The following is a 19004-nucleotide window of genomic DNA, read 5'->3' as shown; positions in this document are numbered from 1 at the left end:
AAGCCCGCGCCACTCCCCGGTCCAGGATTGAATCCTGAATCCAGGATCCCCGCCCAATTTTCCAGCCTATCTACATCCTAATATCCTATCCACCGAGCTGTCCCTCACAGCTACGATGCTTTGTTCATCACAACCTATTAACTCACCCCCACCCCCCCATTCCAGACCATGTGATCTCCAGGGAGAGGCAAAAACCCAGAGTGAAAACCCCAGGGCCAATATGGGGAAAAAAAATCTGGGAAATTCCTCTCCGACCCCCTGAGGCGATCGAAACGAGTCCAGGAGATCACACTGGCCCTGATCAGAAAATGCTTCCCAACCCTATTCATTTCCACTTCTGCTTTACGAACACCATCTGAATTCCCTGCCCCTGAGACAGGTTCCCAACTATCCGCAGTCTCGCTCGGTACTGGCACCAGCAAGATGATCATAGAATGAAGCCTTGAAACGAGAAACAAAGAACAATTAGCCCGCGCCGCTCCCTGGTCCAAACTAGACCACTCTTTTGTATCCCTCCATTCCCACTCCGTTCATATAGCTGTCTAGATAAGTCTTAAACGTTCCCAGTGTGTCCGCCTCCACCACCTTGCCCGGCAACACATTCCAGGTCCCCACGACCCTCTGTGTAAAATATGTCCTTCTGATATCTGTGTTAAACCTCCCCCCCTTCACCTTGAACCTATGACCCCTCGTGAACGTCACCACCGACCCGGGGAAAAGCTTCCCACCGTTCACCCTATCTATGCCTTTCATAATTTTATACACCTCTATTAAGTCTCCCCTCATCCTCCGTCTTTCCAAGGAGAACAACCCCAGTTTCCCCAGTCTCTCCTCATAACCAAGCCCCTCCATACCAGGCAACATCCTGGTAAACCTCCTCTGTACTCTCTCCAAAGCCTCCACGTCCTTCTGGTAGTGTGGCGACCAGAACTGGACGCAGTATTCCAAATGCGGCCGAACCAACGTTCTATACATCTGCAACATCAGACCCCAACTTTTATACTCTATGCCCCGTCCTATAAAGGCAAGCATGCCATATGCCTTCTTCACCACCTTCTCCACCTGTGACGTCACCTTCAAAGATCTGTGGACTTGCACACCCAGGTCCCTCTGCGTCTCTACACCCTTTATGGTTCTTCCATTTATCCATTTTACATTGAAATCCTTTCTCGTTGACGTATGTAGTAGCACATATTGCCACGTGGGTGCAATCAATTACTTCTTGGAACTTGGTTGTTTATGGAAAATTGGTTGAAATGGTTCAGTCGAGCAAACACTGCCTACTTGGCTTTCTTAATGCTTCTGTGCACAGCTGATTGACAAAAGCAGTCTGGAACTAAAGCCGAAAGTTGTGACCTTCCAGATACTGGTGAAGTCAATGACGGAGATGGGCTATAAGATCAGCTTACAGAAAGCTGTATACTTCATTCATGGCTTTCTTCATGAAGTATAAAATGTCCACAAATAATGCTTTTCAGAAAGTTGGAGGTAGAGTACATCAACCTATTCACTCTGATCTGGGGTAAGTGCCCTTTGACAGCATGCTGCCAATGGAAGATCTTTGGGGCCAATCTAGAACTGGGGAAAGTGCACATTGTGAGTGGGGGCGAGGGGAAGGGCGTAACTACAGTCCCACAAGAGTTAAGCAGTTGTCATCACCTACCACTGCAACTGCCTGTGAAACAAGATTTCTGTGAATCCATACATAACACTCAGTCACCTGAACTATATTTTATGAGTAAAATAAGCATGGCAGTTCTTTTTTGTTTGGCTGCTCAATTTGTCATAATTCCAATTTTTGGTCAATATCCTTGTGCAGTGAAGTAGGACAGTAGAACAAAGCCTGTCAACAATCTACAAGGTGCAAATCAGGATTGTAATGGAATACTCGTGCAGTTCTAACTGCACAAGAATTTTGACACCATTCAGGACAAAGCAGCCCATGTGATCAGCACTCCATTCATTACTGATGTACAAAAGCAGTAGTGCACATCATATACAAGATGTAATACAGCAAATTGTGAAGACTTCTTTGACAGCACCATCCAAACTTTGGAGCTCCAACATGTGAGGAGAACAAGGGCAACAATTGAATGAGAACACCACTACCTGCAAGTTTCCCTCTAAGTCACATACCATCATGACTTGGAAATATGTCGCTTTTTCTGTATGGCACTGGGTCAAAATCCATAATAACATTATGGGTGTACCAGTAATACCAGTGGTTCAAGAAAACAACCACCATCTTCCCAAGGGCGATTTGGGATGGGCAATAAATTTTGTTCTTGTCAGAAGCTCACATCCCAAGAACAAATTAAAAACAAAATCGCTATCCAAGAGTAGGTGCATCATTGTGGTTTCTTTAAAACTTCAGCAATTTAGATTTTCCACCACCAAAACATTGGCCAACAATTTTTGCATCAATATAGGTGACACTGAAAAATCAGTCTTTAATTTTAGCTGTTCTGCCAAACTCAAATGAAAGTGAAAGTGCCAAGACTCACTCTAATAAAGTAAAAGCCTGCTTGGCTCCAATAATGAAAGAGAGCATCATACCAAAGATATCCAAGAAAGGTTTCAGAATGCCAGGACAGTGTTCATATGGATTGCCAGAAATGGTACTCCTTTATCTCAATGTGCCTTTAAATTCCCTTGGTTCTGCTTTGGGGAACCATTCAATGCATAACCAAGATAGAACAGTTAAAACTGGAATTATGAATGCAAGTTCAAGAAGTGTGTTCTTGAAATATTTTGTAGGATTAGAAGCCTTTGTTTTTGTTCCAGTAGATGATTTTCTTTTAAAAATCCTGTTGCGGGTAAATAGTTTACAGGTAAACAGATCGCTGAAGGCCAGTTTATGCCTGTATCTAGGATTCTGCCACTCTTCTTCTGTAGTTAGGAGTTTTCCCAACGGCAATTCTAAAGAAATTCCAATGACTATGTTCATATTACTAGTTGGGAGGGTAAAAAAAGCAAGATAGTGGGCATTAAATATACAAATAATAATTATACTAACACATTTTCCAGACACTCTGGCACTAGTGGAATGTTACTCCTCATGAAGAGGAGGGCAAAAGGAAGTAGAAATTGCCAGATAAATAAAGATCAGAGTCCAACTAGTTCATCTTCTATCAACCTGACAGTCACAATGATATGGGGTTGGTGACTAACCACAGGTCATCAATTTCTATTAAACAGATGAGGAAAAGTTGACGGTGGAAGACTTTGGGAACCATAGGCGCGAGGTCACTCATTTCCACCCAAGCTACACTTACTATCATGTCTTGAATTACTCTATTGCAAAATGCTATTTTCTGAAAATGTTTATTGCATTTAAATACCAACAACTTTCACCATCTCCCAATGGAGCCCGTTCCGCAGGTTAACCGCATGTTCATTGAAATACTATTTCTGCAAATTAGTTTTGAATTTAGCCTCCTTCAAGCACAGGTCACATCCTCTGTTCTACTGCCTTGAAACAGCTGGTCATGGTCTTGATCATCAACTCCCCTTCAAATTCTGAAGATAGCAATCATATCACATCTCAACCATTTCTATTCCAATAAGGACAATAGAAAATATTTTAAAAGACGAAAGATAAAATTCTGAGCATCAATACTCTAAAGTTAAAGATCATAGGCTACAGCCTAGACATAACTGAGCTTCCAATTTTAGACAAAGTGTACAATCTTGCTAGATTCTCATGCAGAAAGGAAGGGATAACATGAAGAGGAATAGCTCTATTAGAGCACTTATGACAGATGATAAAAGACAAGAGGTAGATGCTTGGAAGCAAGCCTTTCACTCAGGTGAGATGTGACCATGGCTGGAGGGACAGCATCATGGGGGCAAGGAAGGCAGTGTGGAGAAAGAATGGTGCAAGGTTTCAATGGAGGGCAAATTATCCTCATATACTGTAATATAAATTAATTAGAAAAAAATTGATGGGATTTGTTGGCATTACATCTGAACCATAATAGCGAGCTTTAAGGGAGCTCACTTTGTGCACCTCAACAATCAATATCATGTAATTAACTTGCAAAGAGGTCAATAAGAGTCAGCAGGATTGCAAAATTAGAAGAACTAAATCAAAGGACAATTAGATACATCAGAGAAATAAAGCAGTTACATAATTCTCATTATTCACATTTATAATTTGATGTCCACCATTGTTAATGGACACTGTCATTTGAATATATTCATCTTGTTAAGTTGACTGAATAAAGTAACTGCTAGACAATAAGGACACAAAACCTTCAACCATCATTATGTATGACTGTACATTTTATTTCTGCCACTAAATAAGTAGACTTGTAGTAATAGCACATTTTCACATAGTGTTTACACAGTATACTTACAAATATGAGCCTGCACAATCACGTCTGAGCACTTGATATCATGTACCAGTGTACTTGTTCCATATACAGTAATTGTATCACCAATTTCAAATGCTTAAGGGATACAACAGTTAAATGTCGGGGAACTTGTAACTGTATGGAAACCTCTGAGTTGTAAAGAACATGCTTTTCTTTACTGTTGAGCTAAAATTGTCGAGAAAAAATATAATTTTACATTATCCAATTATTGAAATATAGGGAGCCCAGAAAAAAAAGTTAGGCAGGAAGAATTAATTTTAGCAAACCAAGAGCTACACTGAATTAGTACCTGTAAACCTATTTCTCCAAATAACTCAACTGGTTAAATACTATTTCAGCCTATTTTAGAAAATACAAATATAAAATCCAATAATATCCATTTCAATAGCAATGCACCCTGATATTTCTGTACGTGCTATATCTAGTAAAAGACAAATACATACATTTTGTTGCGGTGTCCTCAGTGAATATTGACTTTTGTTGGGAACAAAATTTATATGTAAAGGTCTGTTTCTAAGAACATGACAATTCTAAAACATTAGTATGCTAAATGTACAGCAATACAGTAATCACTAAACTTGGGGAACTATCCACACACTACCATATTCAAAAATGGTGCGGGCTACTAGAAAACCTGCTACTGACTTGTTAAATGTATTGTTATAGGGCTTTAATTACTAGCAATTGCTTAATAGCAAATAGCCATCTATATATTTCAATTTCAAATAAACAGGTGAAAACAATATCAGAAACAAATTGAGAACAAATATGTAAATAATAATATTGCTACTTAAAAAGCACGCTTAGGACATTTAGACCAGTAGAAAACTGTTTATTGTCAAAAATCAATGTTGAACCGTGCACTAAATGTATTTTTAGACTGGTTGCATTCTGGGTTTTTGCAAGGGAGTAAACACTGTATGCATCATGCTTTACAATACTATCAGTGTTAATTTCTTCATATATTTGAAGTGGTCTGGAAGGTGAAGTGGTTGAGTGCTCGACGTTCAATGAGGCTAAAAGTTTGAGTCCACGAAAAGCCAATCAGTAACACACTTGCTTCAATTGGGCAAGTTTTCATTCTGCCTATCACTCCGACAGATGGCATTATGTCCTGCGCCCCTCACTTGAATCGTGCCTCCTGCAGCCTATCACAGGGCAGCACTCATGGCGGCTGTGGAAGAAGTGTACAGCTGGGCCATTCTGCCCTCCTGGCTAGAAAAGAATGTGTATTTGCAAGCAGCTTGCAATGGGAGAAAAATAGGATAGGGATGGAATAACAGTATAACAATTAACTCTCTTTTTCATTCCCAAAAGGTACAATACTACAACAATATGTAGAAAACTAATTCAATTAAGTGACGATCCTGTGCAAATTTATATTTGGGACTAAGTTTTTTTTTCAAAATTATACAGCCAGATCACTTCTTGTGCAACCAAAGATAACTATCCACAGTTGATATACACAATGGTAAACAAGAATGTTGCTTCCTTACAAAATTGGAAGTTAGAATAGTGTTCGTAAATGTGTCAATGAAATTGTATGCTTCATTTCCTGCTGCCATAAGGTTCCTCAGGCGAAAGGACTATCTTTCTGAAATGATTAGGGAAACATCTGACTAGCTGCATATGTAAATTCCTAGCAATAGCAATTGTAAAATATGTTCTTCATAGTATCTACAACTTTGACCAAATTGTGACAAATTTAAACACAATTTCTAAAGCTGATTGACTGCTGGTGATCTATTTATTGATTTGCAATTCTGAATATATGCATAATTATTTGCGTTTTTTTAGGAAATCAAGACTTTTCAAATAATTTCAAGGTTATAAATAGCTTATATTGTTGCACTGATCTATCAAGCTTTGTAATGGGAGGACAGAATGTACTTTTACTAGGCGCTTATGGCAAACACCATATCAAATTTACAGCAGATTAATTCATCACAATTCAGAGAATTTTAGGATGCTGCCTGTGCCATTAGCAGAGAGAATGATGATTCAGTTACTGGGAAATTTTCTTTTGACGGCAATGGGATTTCCACCATTCCAGCACCTGTGCGAGGAAGATTCGCATTAACAACATGCCTCTGCAAGTGCTTGATCCAATCTTCTTGCACAGAAAGTGGACCTCGGAAGACCAGATCACAGAACCTGTACAGAAGTAACAAAACAATACTTCTGATGAATTTAGCATAATTACATTTATGCTCAACCCCCCCCATCCCCATTATGTCTTCCAAATTCACGATAACAAATAAACATCCTGTAAAATTACATGAGTAAAAATGCAAATCACTTACTAAACTGCAAAGCAAGTGACAGAAAGGAACCAGCCATTTAAGGTTCAATCTATCAACAATACTGATTATGAAACTAAAAGTATTTTAAGTCACTTGTCAGCCTCACCATTGGATTACAATGTAACAAATATATGAATCTACAAATTGAACCTGAAATGGCAGTCCAAATGTTTACCTGCATTTGAGTACATAAGCATCATCCAGAGAAGGAACAAATAGGGAAGACTTCTTTTTGGTCCCTGACCGCGACCGTGACCTCTTCTGCTTGCAGTCAAAAGCTGGAAAAAGATAGCTTTGGAATGGATTTTATTGTCCATGCAAACAATAACCAATTTAAACAGAAAAGGCTTTATTTAGCTAGTGTTTACTGAAATTATATTACTGAATAATGTCATATTACTAAATACCATTACTAAACCACTTTTGTGCAAAACAAAACACCAAAAGGACTTCGCCAGTTGTTCAGAGTCATAAGATTTCCTTGGAACACAGCTCTCAATAAGAACAACCAGCATCTTGGATTTGAAAAATCTTTAATACTAAAAGGTGATGACACCTTTGGACAGCTCCTGTTCCAGCTCGAAAGAGAGAAATACATCATGAATATTGGATATGTATGTATATATGTGGAAGGGCCCAAGGTCGATCTCTCATCAGTACTGACCTAAATCATGTCAGTTGGGATGGTGTCAGAGCAGCAACCAGCTTTACTATTTACCCCTGATGATAAAAAGGGAAAAACACAACTAGAATGCCATTTCTCCAGCTTGCCTTCTTGGAAATGTGTGGCTTGCAGGTGAGAACAGGATTTGTCTCAACTCTGATGATCCACAAGAAAGAATAATCTGCTATTGATTCATTAGATTCTCACATAAAGGGTACAATATGGGTGAACTGTCAGAGGGCTATTGTGAACCATGGGACTACACCCTAGCATCATACTCCCATTAGGTGATGAACAGAGAGGATGGAATATATTGGTGAAAGGCAATCACATCAACATCATCTATTAGCAAACCCACGATCATCATGCTAATACCACTGTATGCTTTGCTCATCTTAATTGCATATTTTTAAAATAAATAAAAAGCAAATTTTAAAACTTAGAGAAAAGATCAATTAAAACCATAGAACTGTTAGAGCACAGAAGGACACCATTCAGCCCATTCAAATATAAATAACCTCAAATACTATTCACAATAAAAAAGCAATTTCAAATCTACAATTTCAATATATCAAGATAACAGAGGCAACATTTTGTCTGTGCTTGTGAGCATAGCTACCAATAATTCAAAAGATTTCACATTACAATTACATTGCAAAGAGCTGCAATTATCCTCCTATTAACTGGTTCAGTGAAGAAAAAGCTTTTGAATTGGAACTTGCTGGGCCACAATTTCCAAGCCAGATCTTAAATGTGCATTTTGCTGCCAACTCTGTGTATTGGACTACAAATTGCGATCATGAAAAGCTGGGCTTCATGTTGAGCCAAGGAATCACGAATTTAATCCACTTTGGGGCAATTTGTATGGCTGGGTTAAAAAGTGATAGGTTGGTTAGTATCATGAAATTAGAGTGTCACAGCTACCAACTTGCAATTATCTAATAATCTTCTTTATCTACCTCATGGAACAGTAGTTTCCTTCATTATTCCTGCAATTGGGCAATTCACTTTACACAGATTTACTATACAGTCATAATTAACTATTTATATCAACAAGCCAAGGGCTCAATAGTGAAAATGTACATTTGACATTTTTTGTTGTTGCTAGCTCAAAAACATGTCACGTCCAATTTTTAAACCATACCAAAGCTAGGAAATGAAAACAACATTAAGACTTACGTGTGCCAGTCAGATCCCCAGCTTGTTTTCTTCTTGCATAGACTCTGAGATGGTTTGCCAGGCTAACTGCACTTGTAAAGGTCGCATGGCAATGGACACAAGTTCTTAATTTCACAGGATGTCCTTTTGTCAAGAATGGAAAGTAAAAATTTAGATTGCAGCTAGGTTAATGTGATTAATTTTATTTTTAGACAGCAAAATTAATTAAAGCTTTTGGAAGCTTTAAGCATATGTAAAATAACATTTGCCAGGAATCCCTACATTGCAGGAGGCGGCTGTTCAGCCCATCAATTCTGCACCGACTCTCTGAAAGAGCATCTTACCCAGACCCCACGATGTATCGCTGTAACCCCATGCATTTACCATTGCTAATACACCTAACCTACATACTAGGGACAATTTAGCATGGCCAATCCACCTAACCCGCACATATGTGGACTGTGGAAGGAAACCGGAGCACCCAGAAAAAAACCAATGCAGACATGGGGAAAATGTGCAAACTCCACACAGTCACCCAAGACCAGAATTGAACCCGGGTCCCTGGCACTGTGAGGCAGCAGTGCTAACCACTGTGCCATCATGTTGCTCACAGCACAAGTATTCTTTTTTTTACATTTATTCAAACATGCTGCATCAAGATTATAGTTGACATGTCTTTTTTTTGAAGTTCACAGATTCCAACTTTTCATTCCGAAATTAATATTAAGAACACCTAATAGATACAATTTCTAGCATGCTCAAGGAAAAGTGATTAAAAGTCTCAATAGTTGAATCATATAAAAATTAATTATAAAAACACAATGTTTATTCACAATCACTTACAAGTTTTGATTCTGATTCAGTGCACACAATAAGGTGGCAGGACATATATTTTTTAAAAAGGCACAATATATGATCCATCGTAAACCAATGGACTGCACAGCAAGACTTTGGAGGCACTGAGCACATTGAAAATAAAGCAGAATTACCCAAGTACTGACAAAGCTGTAAATTCCGTGGTTATTCGAGTATTGTGTAAAACTATTCAGGGAATGGGGGAGACTGTAAATGGCTCTTTTACTTCACGTGAAATAGCTGATGAAGGCATGGGAGGTAAGGTGGTAAAAAAAAAAAATAGACTGGTGAACAGCTGTTAAATACAACACTTAAATTAGTGTTTTGTACAGTCATCACTTTGCATGTGCAGTCAATAATGAAAGCTAATGATTTGTAATTCTGATGCCTGCACTCAAATCATTACATCGAACTAAACAATGGACAAGCAAACCTCTAAGTACATCGGATTACATAGGAAACATGCTATTTGACCAACCAGTCATGTTGTAGAAACAAACTGAATAGGCTACAGAATGTATGTAAAATGTCCCACAAGATTTTTTTATTAATGCACATTATTACATTATAATTTCAATTTATTTGTGTAGTTGTAATCAAGAAATCTTTACCCTGAAGTGTTTATAGAATAAAGTACCCAATTTCAGCTATGTCCAGAAACACAGAGAAAAAATAGAGAACCTAATTAATTTGTTGAGATTTGTGTTTAACACACATCAAATAAATATAGTAGGATTGTGTTTTTTCTAATTGTATTCTTCAAAAGTGACCAAATTTATAATTTTTGCTCATGCAAAAATAGATTAAAAAATTTTCACAGAGAGCACGCCAACAATCACGAGCCTAATGACATTTGCATTTGGGAACGCATAATGGGAAAGCTGATAGCACAAATTGCTGGTCACGGGGCAACTCAGGATTCACCGACTGTTCTGTACCTCTTACACGGGAGGTACAGTGTGAATTGGGGAGCACTAGAGGTGCAGTTGGCAGTAATGGAATAAATTGACTATTGTTAGAACACCCCAGTTGTCCCACAGTTCATGGGAGGTACTAGTGAGATCACCAGGAGGAACAAAATCATCTTCCCCATCAGACAGCAATGGTCAGACAGCATGCGACTGATCCAAGTATAGCACTTTTACACCTGGAGGCAATACCAAAAGATGTTCAATGGCTAGCTTGGGCTGCTAAGACTCCTAGTCATAGTTTATTTTTAATTGCTTGCAGTCTTCTATAACATCAGCAATTAGAAGTATTACCTCCCAATGTGCAGAGTTTCTTTGAGCAAATTCCTTTAGAGAATACTTGCAAATAGAATCCCACCTTGTTAATGTATACTCCAACCTGCTCTTCCCTGAACACACAATGAAGTACCTGGCTCGTACACTCAACTGTGATAATCCCTGGTGTAACTTTCTCTCCCTCCGCTTCTTTCAGCAGTAGTGGGACTCCAGAACATCTGCCTGCTTCTGCTCTTCCTCAACCTCCAGCCATAATGGTGTCCCAGTTAACAGACCCCATAAAAGTGAACCAGAATTTGCCAGAAGCCCCTGATCAAAATACCACTATAGACTCAGCTAGATAACTTCTGGAAAAGTCTGAGGTCAATGGGCAGCACTGGGAATCGAACCAAGGACACTGGTTCGATTCCCAGTTTGGGTCACTATCTGTGTGGAGTTTGCACGTTCTCTCCGTGTCTGCGTGGGTTTCCTCCGGGTGCTCCGGTTTCTTCCCACAGTCCAAAGATGTGTGGGTTAGGTGCAATGGACATGCTAAATTGCCTCTTAGTGTCCCGATGTGCATTGATTAGCGGGATAAATATGTGGGGCTATGGAGATAGGGCCTGGGTAGGATTGTTGTTGGTGCAGACTCGATGGGCTGAATGGCCTCTTTCTGCACTGTAGGGATTCTGTGATTCCAATTCCAGTAGCCAATGCAGCCAAAGCAGCAAATTCAGCATACTAAGAACCAAAAATCAACTAGTAATAGGTCCAACAGTAGGTGATAACTCCTTTAAATAAAACTGCAGATAGAAATCTCCTGACTACTCCCAGAACTGATGACCACAAGGCTACAGCTGTTATTGGCATTTAGGTCCTTAATAAGAACATGGTCCCACCTCAGATCAAGCCCAAGATGGGGTGCAATGCATTTTCTTGTCAGTTTGGCTCTTGTATGTCTCTCTTGTGGGAGACATCAATTGGATTCAGTTTGAATTGGCTTTTGGAGCAAGCAGGGAGATGGATTTGGGTCTGCCCGGTCCACTCTGCACATTGGCTTTGTAACTTTAAGAATGGAATAAAAAATTTTTTAAATGATCTTAGTTTATGTTAAGTAGGGATCCACTAATTTCAGGTGGGTAACTGGATGCCTCGAAGGAGGTCAGGTCCAAAATAGCATTGTGCACATTTCTGCAAGGGAATGAATGGGCAAAACTGTTTCCAATGTTCTGGATCTTAAGCCATATTATCCCATTGAAAATTGACCCTCGTCTTCAAATAGTATGTGGTGAAATGCCATGATCAGATTCTTCACACAATCATCGAGAAGTCTTCAACATCAACCATGACATAAAGAATGGGTAAACCAGCAACAAGATTTAATGCGCATTAGTTCCAAACAGTTCACTTGCAAGTGCATGTAAATTAAAAATTTAATTGCATATTCCATCCTCTCAATTCCTATGTTTCTGCGTACAATACAACTCGAGACCAATAAATCTCACCTGCTTGAAAGGATATATCCGTACTGGTCACTGGTTGCGATGACATACTAGGCTGCAGAGGGGAACTGCCAAACTGCAACTGAAAGGGACGTCTGTGGTTTGGCAGTCGCTTTTTTGCAGTTTGAGCATAACTTCTTCCTGGCTGAGTTTTTATTAGCGGTGACGTTTCCTCTCCAAATTTATTCTTTAAAATTTGCATCAGAGAACTTGACTGTACGCGTGTCTCATTATATTTTTTTGGCTGCAGGTCTGGGAGATCATGCAAGTCTGTTGGTGGTGAGGGAAAGGGTTTTGCTTTCAATTCATTTTGCTGCAGTTTTATTGTTATACCATTTGGAGCAAGAAACAGGCCATCGCTTGTCGCAAATTTCTGTGACACAAATGGCTTGTACCTGAATTGTTTGCTACTCAACAATTTTGCAATATTTTCAGCCTCTGCTTCATTTTGCATCATTTCAGTCAAGATGCTGAGTGGAGATTTATGTGCTTCCAACTCAGTCTTCCCCAATCTTTTCAAATGACCACGGACATGATTCGACAGCCCAACCTTTGTGTCAAACCAACCACCACACAAGGGACAGGTGTTTTCAGTTGACGAACCAGATTTTACTTCTGTTGAAACAAAACGTGAATAAAGGTTACCCAAACTACTTTAATTGTAGAAAAATATGGTCTTGAGGATTCTGAAATGCAAGTATGGTTAGCCAACATGTCTGGATCAATAATCTCTGAATAAATGCCAGTTTTAATTTTTTTTTGAATTACAGAAGATTCAGATAAATTAAACAAGTGGTAGAAATAAATATACATCAATAAATACTGAAGATCATCATATCTATTTCAAATATGCACATTTACACAAAAGAAAATCAGTTTATTTTGCGTTCAGTTTAACAAATATAACTCACTATGTACTGCCAACATTGTTGTCAAGATACAGCAGAGTTACTTGTAAAAAAAAAACAACCTATACAGCGTAAGGATCTTTGCTTGGCTTTCCACAAGTTTCCCTGATACCAGAAGAAACACAATTGATTTCAAGATTCTGGGACAAAATTATGCTGATTTCAAGTGTTCCAAGTCAGGATGATGTGCGGCTCTGGTGGGAACTTACTGCTCTTGTTGTTCTGGGTGGCAGGGGTCATGAGTTTGGAAGGTACTGTCAAAGAAAGCTTGGCAAGTTGTTGCAGACGATTTACTAAAATAAGTTACATCCAAATGCTGTGAACCAAAAGTGTGACAATAATTATACTAAGATCTATATTTTAAAGAACTATATTTTTCAGCCTTCTCTTCCTGTATTCCCAAATTTCATTATTTCTTGTCCCAATTTTCCTGTCAGTTTTGCTTCCTGTCCTCCAGAATTTCAATTTCTTCTCCCTGCTTACAATGTATTTTTCCCTGTGCTTCTTTGACACTTCCATTACAAACTTGCTTGATCAGTTCATTCTCAGTCTCTCCAAGAACTTGATATGTTAAAGCTTTACGAATCAATTTGACTTAGCTACTTGAACTAGGACTAAATTTTTCCTTCTGAAAGCAGCAGAAAAACGGAAACAGACATTAAGAAGCTTGGCTGTGTTCATTCAAGTGACAGTATTATCATGGATGATGACTAAAAACAAGCTACTGTAACAGTTATATATTTGAAGTTAAAACAACATGAAAACACAAGAATACTATACACAAATGCAGCATAAATAGAAACATCTTATTCGTGCAACTTCTTTTTTTGGATGGAGAGGATGGTTGAGAGCAGTTCCTTTAAAATGAACACATTGGCAACACCAATGTAACTGTACTATGCCATGTGCACCTAAATAAATTACACAACTCCAGAGGCTCTGAAAAAAATCCACCTGCTTCAGAACTAAGACTTCGAACACCAAAATATTTTGAAAGCCAACACTATAGGAGGCGATTCTATGGATAATGATTTCGGAAGCACTGCTGCCATCAAAAATGTGTTTCAATATCTGCCAGAGAAGTTGTTGCAGCAGGATAAACAGTTTACCTGGAAAGGACTATACTAGTTATCATAGGCCTAAGGTACCTTCTCGACTGTTTACCCAAGAACAAGTACATGGAGGGTCGACTTTTTGCTGCGTTTGTAAGTGGGGGGGGGGGGGGGGGGGTGGATGACAACTTATGCAGGATGTTGCTGACAAACTCTAGGATTATGCATCAGAACAGCACCAACTGCTATTCAGTCAATGGATCTTTCAAGGGGCAACACGAATGATCTTTGCTTCCAAGTTTATTCTCCATCCAACCTGAAGCCAGGTTTAAGGAGGGACTTCCAGAGCTTAGGGCCTTAGCAGCTGAAGGCACGACCACTAAACACAAAGCTATAATAAATTAGGGATGATCAAAAAGTCAGATGAACGCCAGTTTCCCAAGAGCACTGCAGAGTTGGAGGAGATTGGAGAGATTGGGAGGGGAAAAGTCATGAAGGGATGTGAAAACAAGTGAGAACTTTAAATTCAGGATATTGTTTTATCCAGAAGCCAATGTAGCACAAGGGTGATGGGGGAGGGGGGGGGGGGGGGGCAACGGGACTCAGCAACTTAGGACATTAGCAGCAGAGTTTGGATGACCTCAATTTTACAGTGGGTAGAAGGTGGCAGGCCAACATAAATGAAATAATCAAGTCTTGAGGTAACAAAGGCATGGATGAAGATTTCAGCAGCAGACAAGTTACAGCAGTGACTAAATCACCTGTTCTGCTGTGTCATCACAGCCTTTACTATTTTGGAAGGTTCAATTTTACCAAGTCATCATTGTGCCTTATTTGAATATTTCTCAAAATAAGGTTAACTTACACAATTTCAAGCATCTAAGCTCAACAAAAATATAGCTACTTACTATGTTTAAGTAGGAGCAGCCAGTACTATTTTGCTCCAACAAATTCACTTTGGTCTCTAACAAAAGAAGAAGAAATTAAGTGAATGCCAGCTGGGCAATTCTATTTGCATCTCATTATCTGTAACCATAGAAAACTCATGGTACTGCAAAAGGTCATTTAGCCCATCGTGTGTGTGTTGGCCAAAAGAAAGGAAGCTAACCACTCATTTCAGTCCCACTTTCTAGCACCTGGTCCGTAGCCTTGCAGGATACAACACTTCAGGTGCAGATCCAGGCACCTTTTAAATGAGTCAAACATTTTTGTCCCAACCACCAATTCAGATAGTGAATTCCAGACACCCACCAACCCTGGGTGAAAAAGGTTTTCCGTATGGCTCCTCTAATTGTTCTACCTCAAATCTAGGTCCCCCGGTAATTGACTCCTCAGTTAGGCGAAACAAGTCTTTTCTGGCTATCTGATCTAGGCCCCTCAATTAGGTCACCCCTTCGTCTCCTCTGCTCTAAGGAAAGGCATGATTCGATGAGTATGACTATGTCCCAGACACCGCCATCCTTGGTATATCCTGTCCCACTGGTAGGACTGACCCACAAGAGGTCAGGTGCAGTTGGGAGGAAGTTGCACCGGGAGTTCTGAACAGTGACTCTGGACCACATGAAGTCTCATGGTATCTATCAAATGAAGGCAAGGAAACCTCTTGCTGGTTACCGCTACTGCTTCCCCTCAGCTAGTGAATTAGTAATCCTTCATGTGGAAGCACCAAGGGAGATAAGGGCACAGAATGTACATTGGGAGGGGACTTCAATGTCTATCACTTACAGTGGCTCAGTGGCACCACTACTGACCAAGCTGGCTGAGTGAAGGATATAGCTGCAACTCTGAACCGACAGCACGTGGTGAGTGAACCACCAAGAGGTGAAAACCCATTTGATCGCGTCCTCACTAATTTGTCGCAGATGTATCTGCCAATACAGTATTGGTAGGAGTAACCACTGCACAAACCATGTGGAAACGAAGTCCAGACTTTGCACTGAGAATACCTTCCATCGTGTTGTAATGCACTATCATAGTGCTAAATAGATCTAGCAATTCAAAACTGGGCATCAGTAGCAGAACGGTACTCAACCACAATCTGTAACTTCATGGTCCAGCATATCCCTCAGTCTACCATTACCATCAAGCCGGTTCAATGACGAGTGCAGGCAGACATGCTGGGAGCAGCACCAGGCATATCTAAACATTATACGTCAACCTGGTGAAGCTACAACACAGAACTACTTGCGAGACAAGCAGCATACAATCGACATCCAGTCGCGAATAATGGTAGATAATTAAGCAACTAACCAGAAGCAGTCGTTCAACAAATATCCCCATCCACAATGATTGAGAAGCTCAGCACATTAGTTCAAAAGACAAGGCTGAAGAATTTATCACCATCTCCAGACAGATGTCCCGAGCATAACAGATGACAGTCTTCAACCAATTCAATTGACTCCATATATTAGGAAACGGCTGAAGGTAAAGGCTGCAGACCCTGGCAAAATCTCGCGAGAGAGAGAGAGAGGCGGCGCGAGAGAGAGAGAGAAGCGGGCCGAGAGAGAGAGGCGCGGGAGAGAGAGGGCGCGAGAGAGAGAGAGAGCGGGCGCGAGAGAGAGAGAGCGGGCGCGAGAGAGAGAGAGACGGCGCGAGAGAGAGAGAGAGCGGGCGCAGAGAGAGAGAGAGGGAAGCGGCGAGAGAGAGAGAGAGCGGGCGCGAGAGAGAGAGAGAGCGGGCGCGAGAGAGAGAGAGCGGGCGCGAGAGAGAGAGAGAGCGGGCGCGAGAGAGAGAGAGAGCGGGCGCGAGAGAGAGAGAGAGCGGGCGCGAGAGAGAGAGAGAGCGGGCGCGAGAGAGAGAGAGCGGGCGCGAGAGAGAGAGAGGGCGCGAGAGAGAGAGAGAGCGGGCGCGAGAGAGAGAGAGAGCGGGCGCGAGAGAGAGAGAGAGCGGGCGCGAGAGAGAGAGAGAGCGGGCGCGAGAGAGAGAGAGAGCGGGCGCGAGAGAGAGAGAGAGCGGGCGCGAGAGAGAGAGAGAGCGGGCGCGAGAGAGAGAGAGAGCGGGCGCGAGAGAGAGAGAGAGCGGGCGCGAGAGAGAGAGAGAGCGGGCGCGAGAGAGAGAGAGCGGGCGCGAGAGAGAGAGAGAGCGGGCGCGAGAGAGAGAGAGAGCGGGCGCGAGAGAGAGAGAGAGCGGGCGCGAGAGAGAGAGAGAGCGGGCGCGAGAGAGAGAGAGAGCGGGCGCGAGAGAGGAGAGAGCGGGCGCGAGAGAGAGAGAGAGCGGGCGAGAGAGAGAGCGAGAGAGAGAGAGCGGGCGCGAGAGAGAGAGAGAGCGGGCGCGAGAGAGAGAGAGAGCGGGCGCGAGAGAGAGAGAGAGGCGCGAGAGAGAGAGAGAGCGGGCGCGAGAGAGAGAGAGAGCGGGCGCGAGAGAGAGAGAGAGCGGGCGCGAGAGAGAGAGAGCGGGCGCGAGAGAGAGAGAGAGCGGGCGCGAGAGAGAGAGAGAGCGGGCGCGAGAGAGAGAGAGCGGGCGCGAGAGAGAGAGAGAGCGGGCGCGAGAGAGAGAGAGAGCGGGCGCGAGAGAGAGAGAGCGGGCGCGAGAGAGAGAGAGCGGGCGCGAGAGAGAGAGAGCGGGCGCGAGAGAGAGAGAGCGGGCGCGAGAGAGAGAGAGCGGGCGCGAGAGAGAGAGAGCGGGCGCGAGAGAGAGAGAGGCGCGAGAGAGAGAGAGCGGGCGCGAGAGAGAGAGAGCGGGCGCGAGAGAGAGAGAGCGGGCGCGAGAGAGAGAGAGCGGGCGCGAGAGAGAGAGAGCGGGCGCGAGAGAGAGAGAGCGGGCGCGAGAGAGAGAGAGCGGGCGCGAGAGAGAGCGGGCGCGAGAGAGAGAGGGCGCGGAGAGAGGAGAGCGGGCGCGAGAGAGAGAGAGCGGGCGCGAGAGAGAGAGAGAGCGCGCGAGAGAGAGAGAGCGGGCGCGAGAGAGAGAGCGGCGCGAGAGAGAGAGCGGGCGCGAGAGAGAGGCGGGCGCGAGAGAGAGAGAGCGGGCGCGAGAGAGAGAGCGAGCGCGAGAGAGAGAGCGAGCGCGAGAGAGAGAGCGAGCGCGAGAGAGAGAGCAGCGCGAGAGAGAGAGCGCGCGAGAGAGAGAGCGAGCGCGAGAGAGAGCGAGCGGAGAGCGAGCGCGAGAGCGAGAGAGAGAGCGAGCGCGAGAGAGAGAGCGAGCGCGAGAGAGAGAGCGAGCGCGAGAGAGAGAGCGAGCGAGAGAGAGAGCGAGCGCGAGAGAGAGAGCGGGCGCGAGAGAGAGAGCGGGCGCGAGAGAGAGAGCGGGCGCGAGAGAGAGAGCGGGCGCGAGAGAGAGAGAGCGGGCGCGAGAGAGAGAGAGCGGGCGCGAGAGAGAGCGGGCGCGAGAGAGAGAGAGCGCGCGAGAGAGAGAGCGAGCGCGAGAGAGAGAGCGAGCGCGAGAGAGAGCGAGCGCGAGAGAGAGCGAGCGCGAGAGAGGAGCGAGCGCGAGAGAGAGCGAGCGCGAGAGAGAGCGAGCGCGAGAGAGAGCGAGCGCGAGAGAGGAGCGAGCGCGAGAGAGAGAGCGAGCGCGAGAGAGAGCGAGCGCGAGAGAGAGAGCGAGCGCGAGAGAGAGCGGCGCGAGAGAGAGCGAGCGCGAGAGAGAGAGCGAGCGCGAGAGAGCGAGCGCGAGAGAGAGAGCGAGCGCGAGAGAGAGAGCGAGCGCGAGAGAGAGAGCGAGCGCGAGAGAGAGAGCGAGCGCGAGAGAGAGAGCGAGCGCGAGAGAGAGAGCGAGCGCGAGAGAGAGCGAGCGCGAGAGAGAGAGCGAGCGCGAGAGAGAGAGCGAGCGCGAGAGAGAGAGCGAGCGCGAGAGAGAGAGCGAGCGCGAGAGAGAGCGAGCGCGAGAGAGAGAGCGAGCGCGAGAGAGAGAGCGAGCGCGAGAGAGAGAGCGAGCGCGAGAGAGAGAGCGAGCGAGCGCGAGAGAGAGAGCGAGCGCGAGAGAGAGAGCGAGCGCGAGAGAGAGAGCGAGCGCGAGAAGAGAGCGAGCG

At 43.5% G+C, this 19004-nt stretch overlaps 1 protein-coding gene across 2 annotated transcripts; it reads right to left on the bottom strand.

The window, feature by feature from the left end:
• Positions 1-4261: 4261 nt before the first annotated feature.
• Positions 4262-14993, bottom strand: LOC144489247 (zinc finger protein 644-like). 2 transcript variants are annotated; one of them, XM_078207113.1, is made up of 5 exons: positions 14950-14993; positions 12085-12696; positions 8523-8645; positions 6855-6957; positions 4262-6530 (listed from the first exon to the last, which is right to left on the bottom strand). In XM_078207113.1, exons 2-5 carry the CDS (start codon positions 12536-12538, stop codon positions 6338-6340), a joined length of 873 nt encoding a protein of 290 aa, XP_078063239.1. In that variant the 5' UTR covers positions 12539-12696; positions 14950-14993; the 3' UTR covers positions 4262-6337. The 2 variants fall into 2 exon arrangements, with proteins under 2 accessions (XP_078063239.1, XP_078063238.1); XM_078207112.1 differs by lacking the exon at positions 14950-14993 and adding an exon at positions 13199-13294.
• Positions 14994-19004: the final 4011 nt, after the last annotated feature.

The sequence above is a fragment of the Mustelus asterias genome, unplaced genomic scaffold, assembly GCF_964213995.1.
Source record: "Mustelus asterias unplaced genomic scaffold, sMusAst1.hap1.1 HAP1_SCAFFOLD_2054, whole genome shotgun sequence".
NCBI classification, from domain to species: Eukaryota; Metazoa; Chordata; class Chondrichthyes; order Carcharhiniformes; family Triakidae; genus Mustelus; species Mustelus asterias.
This window is presented reverse-complemented; position numbering and strand designations above follow the sequence as displayed.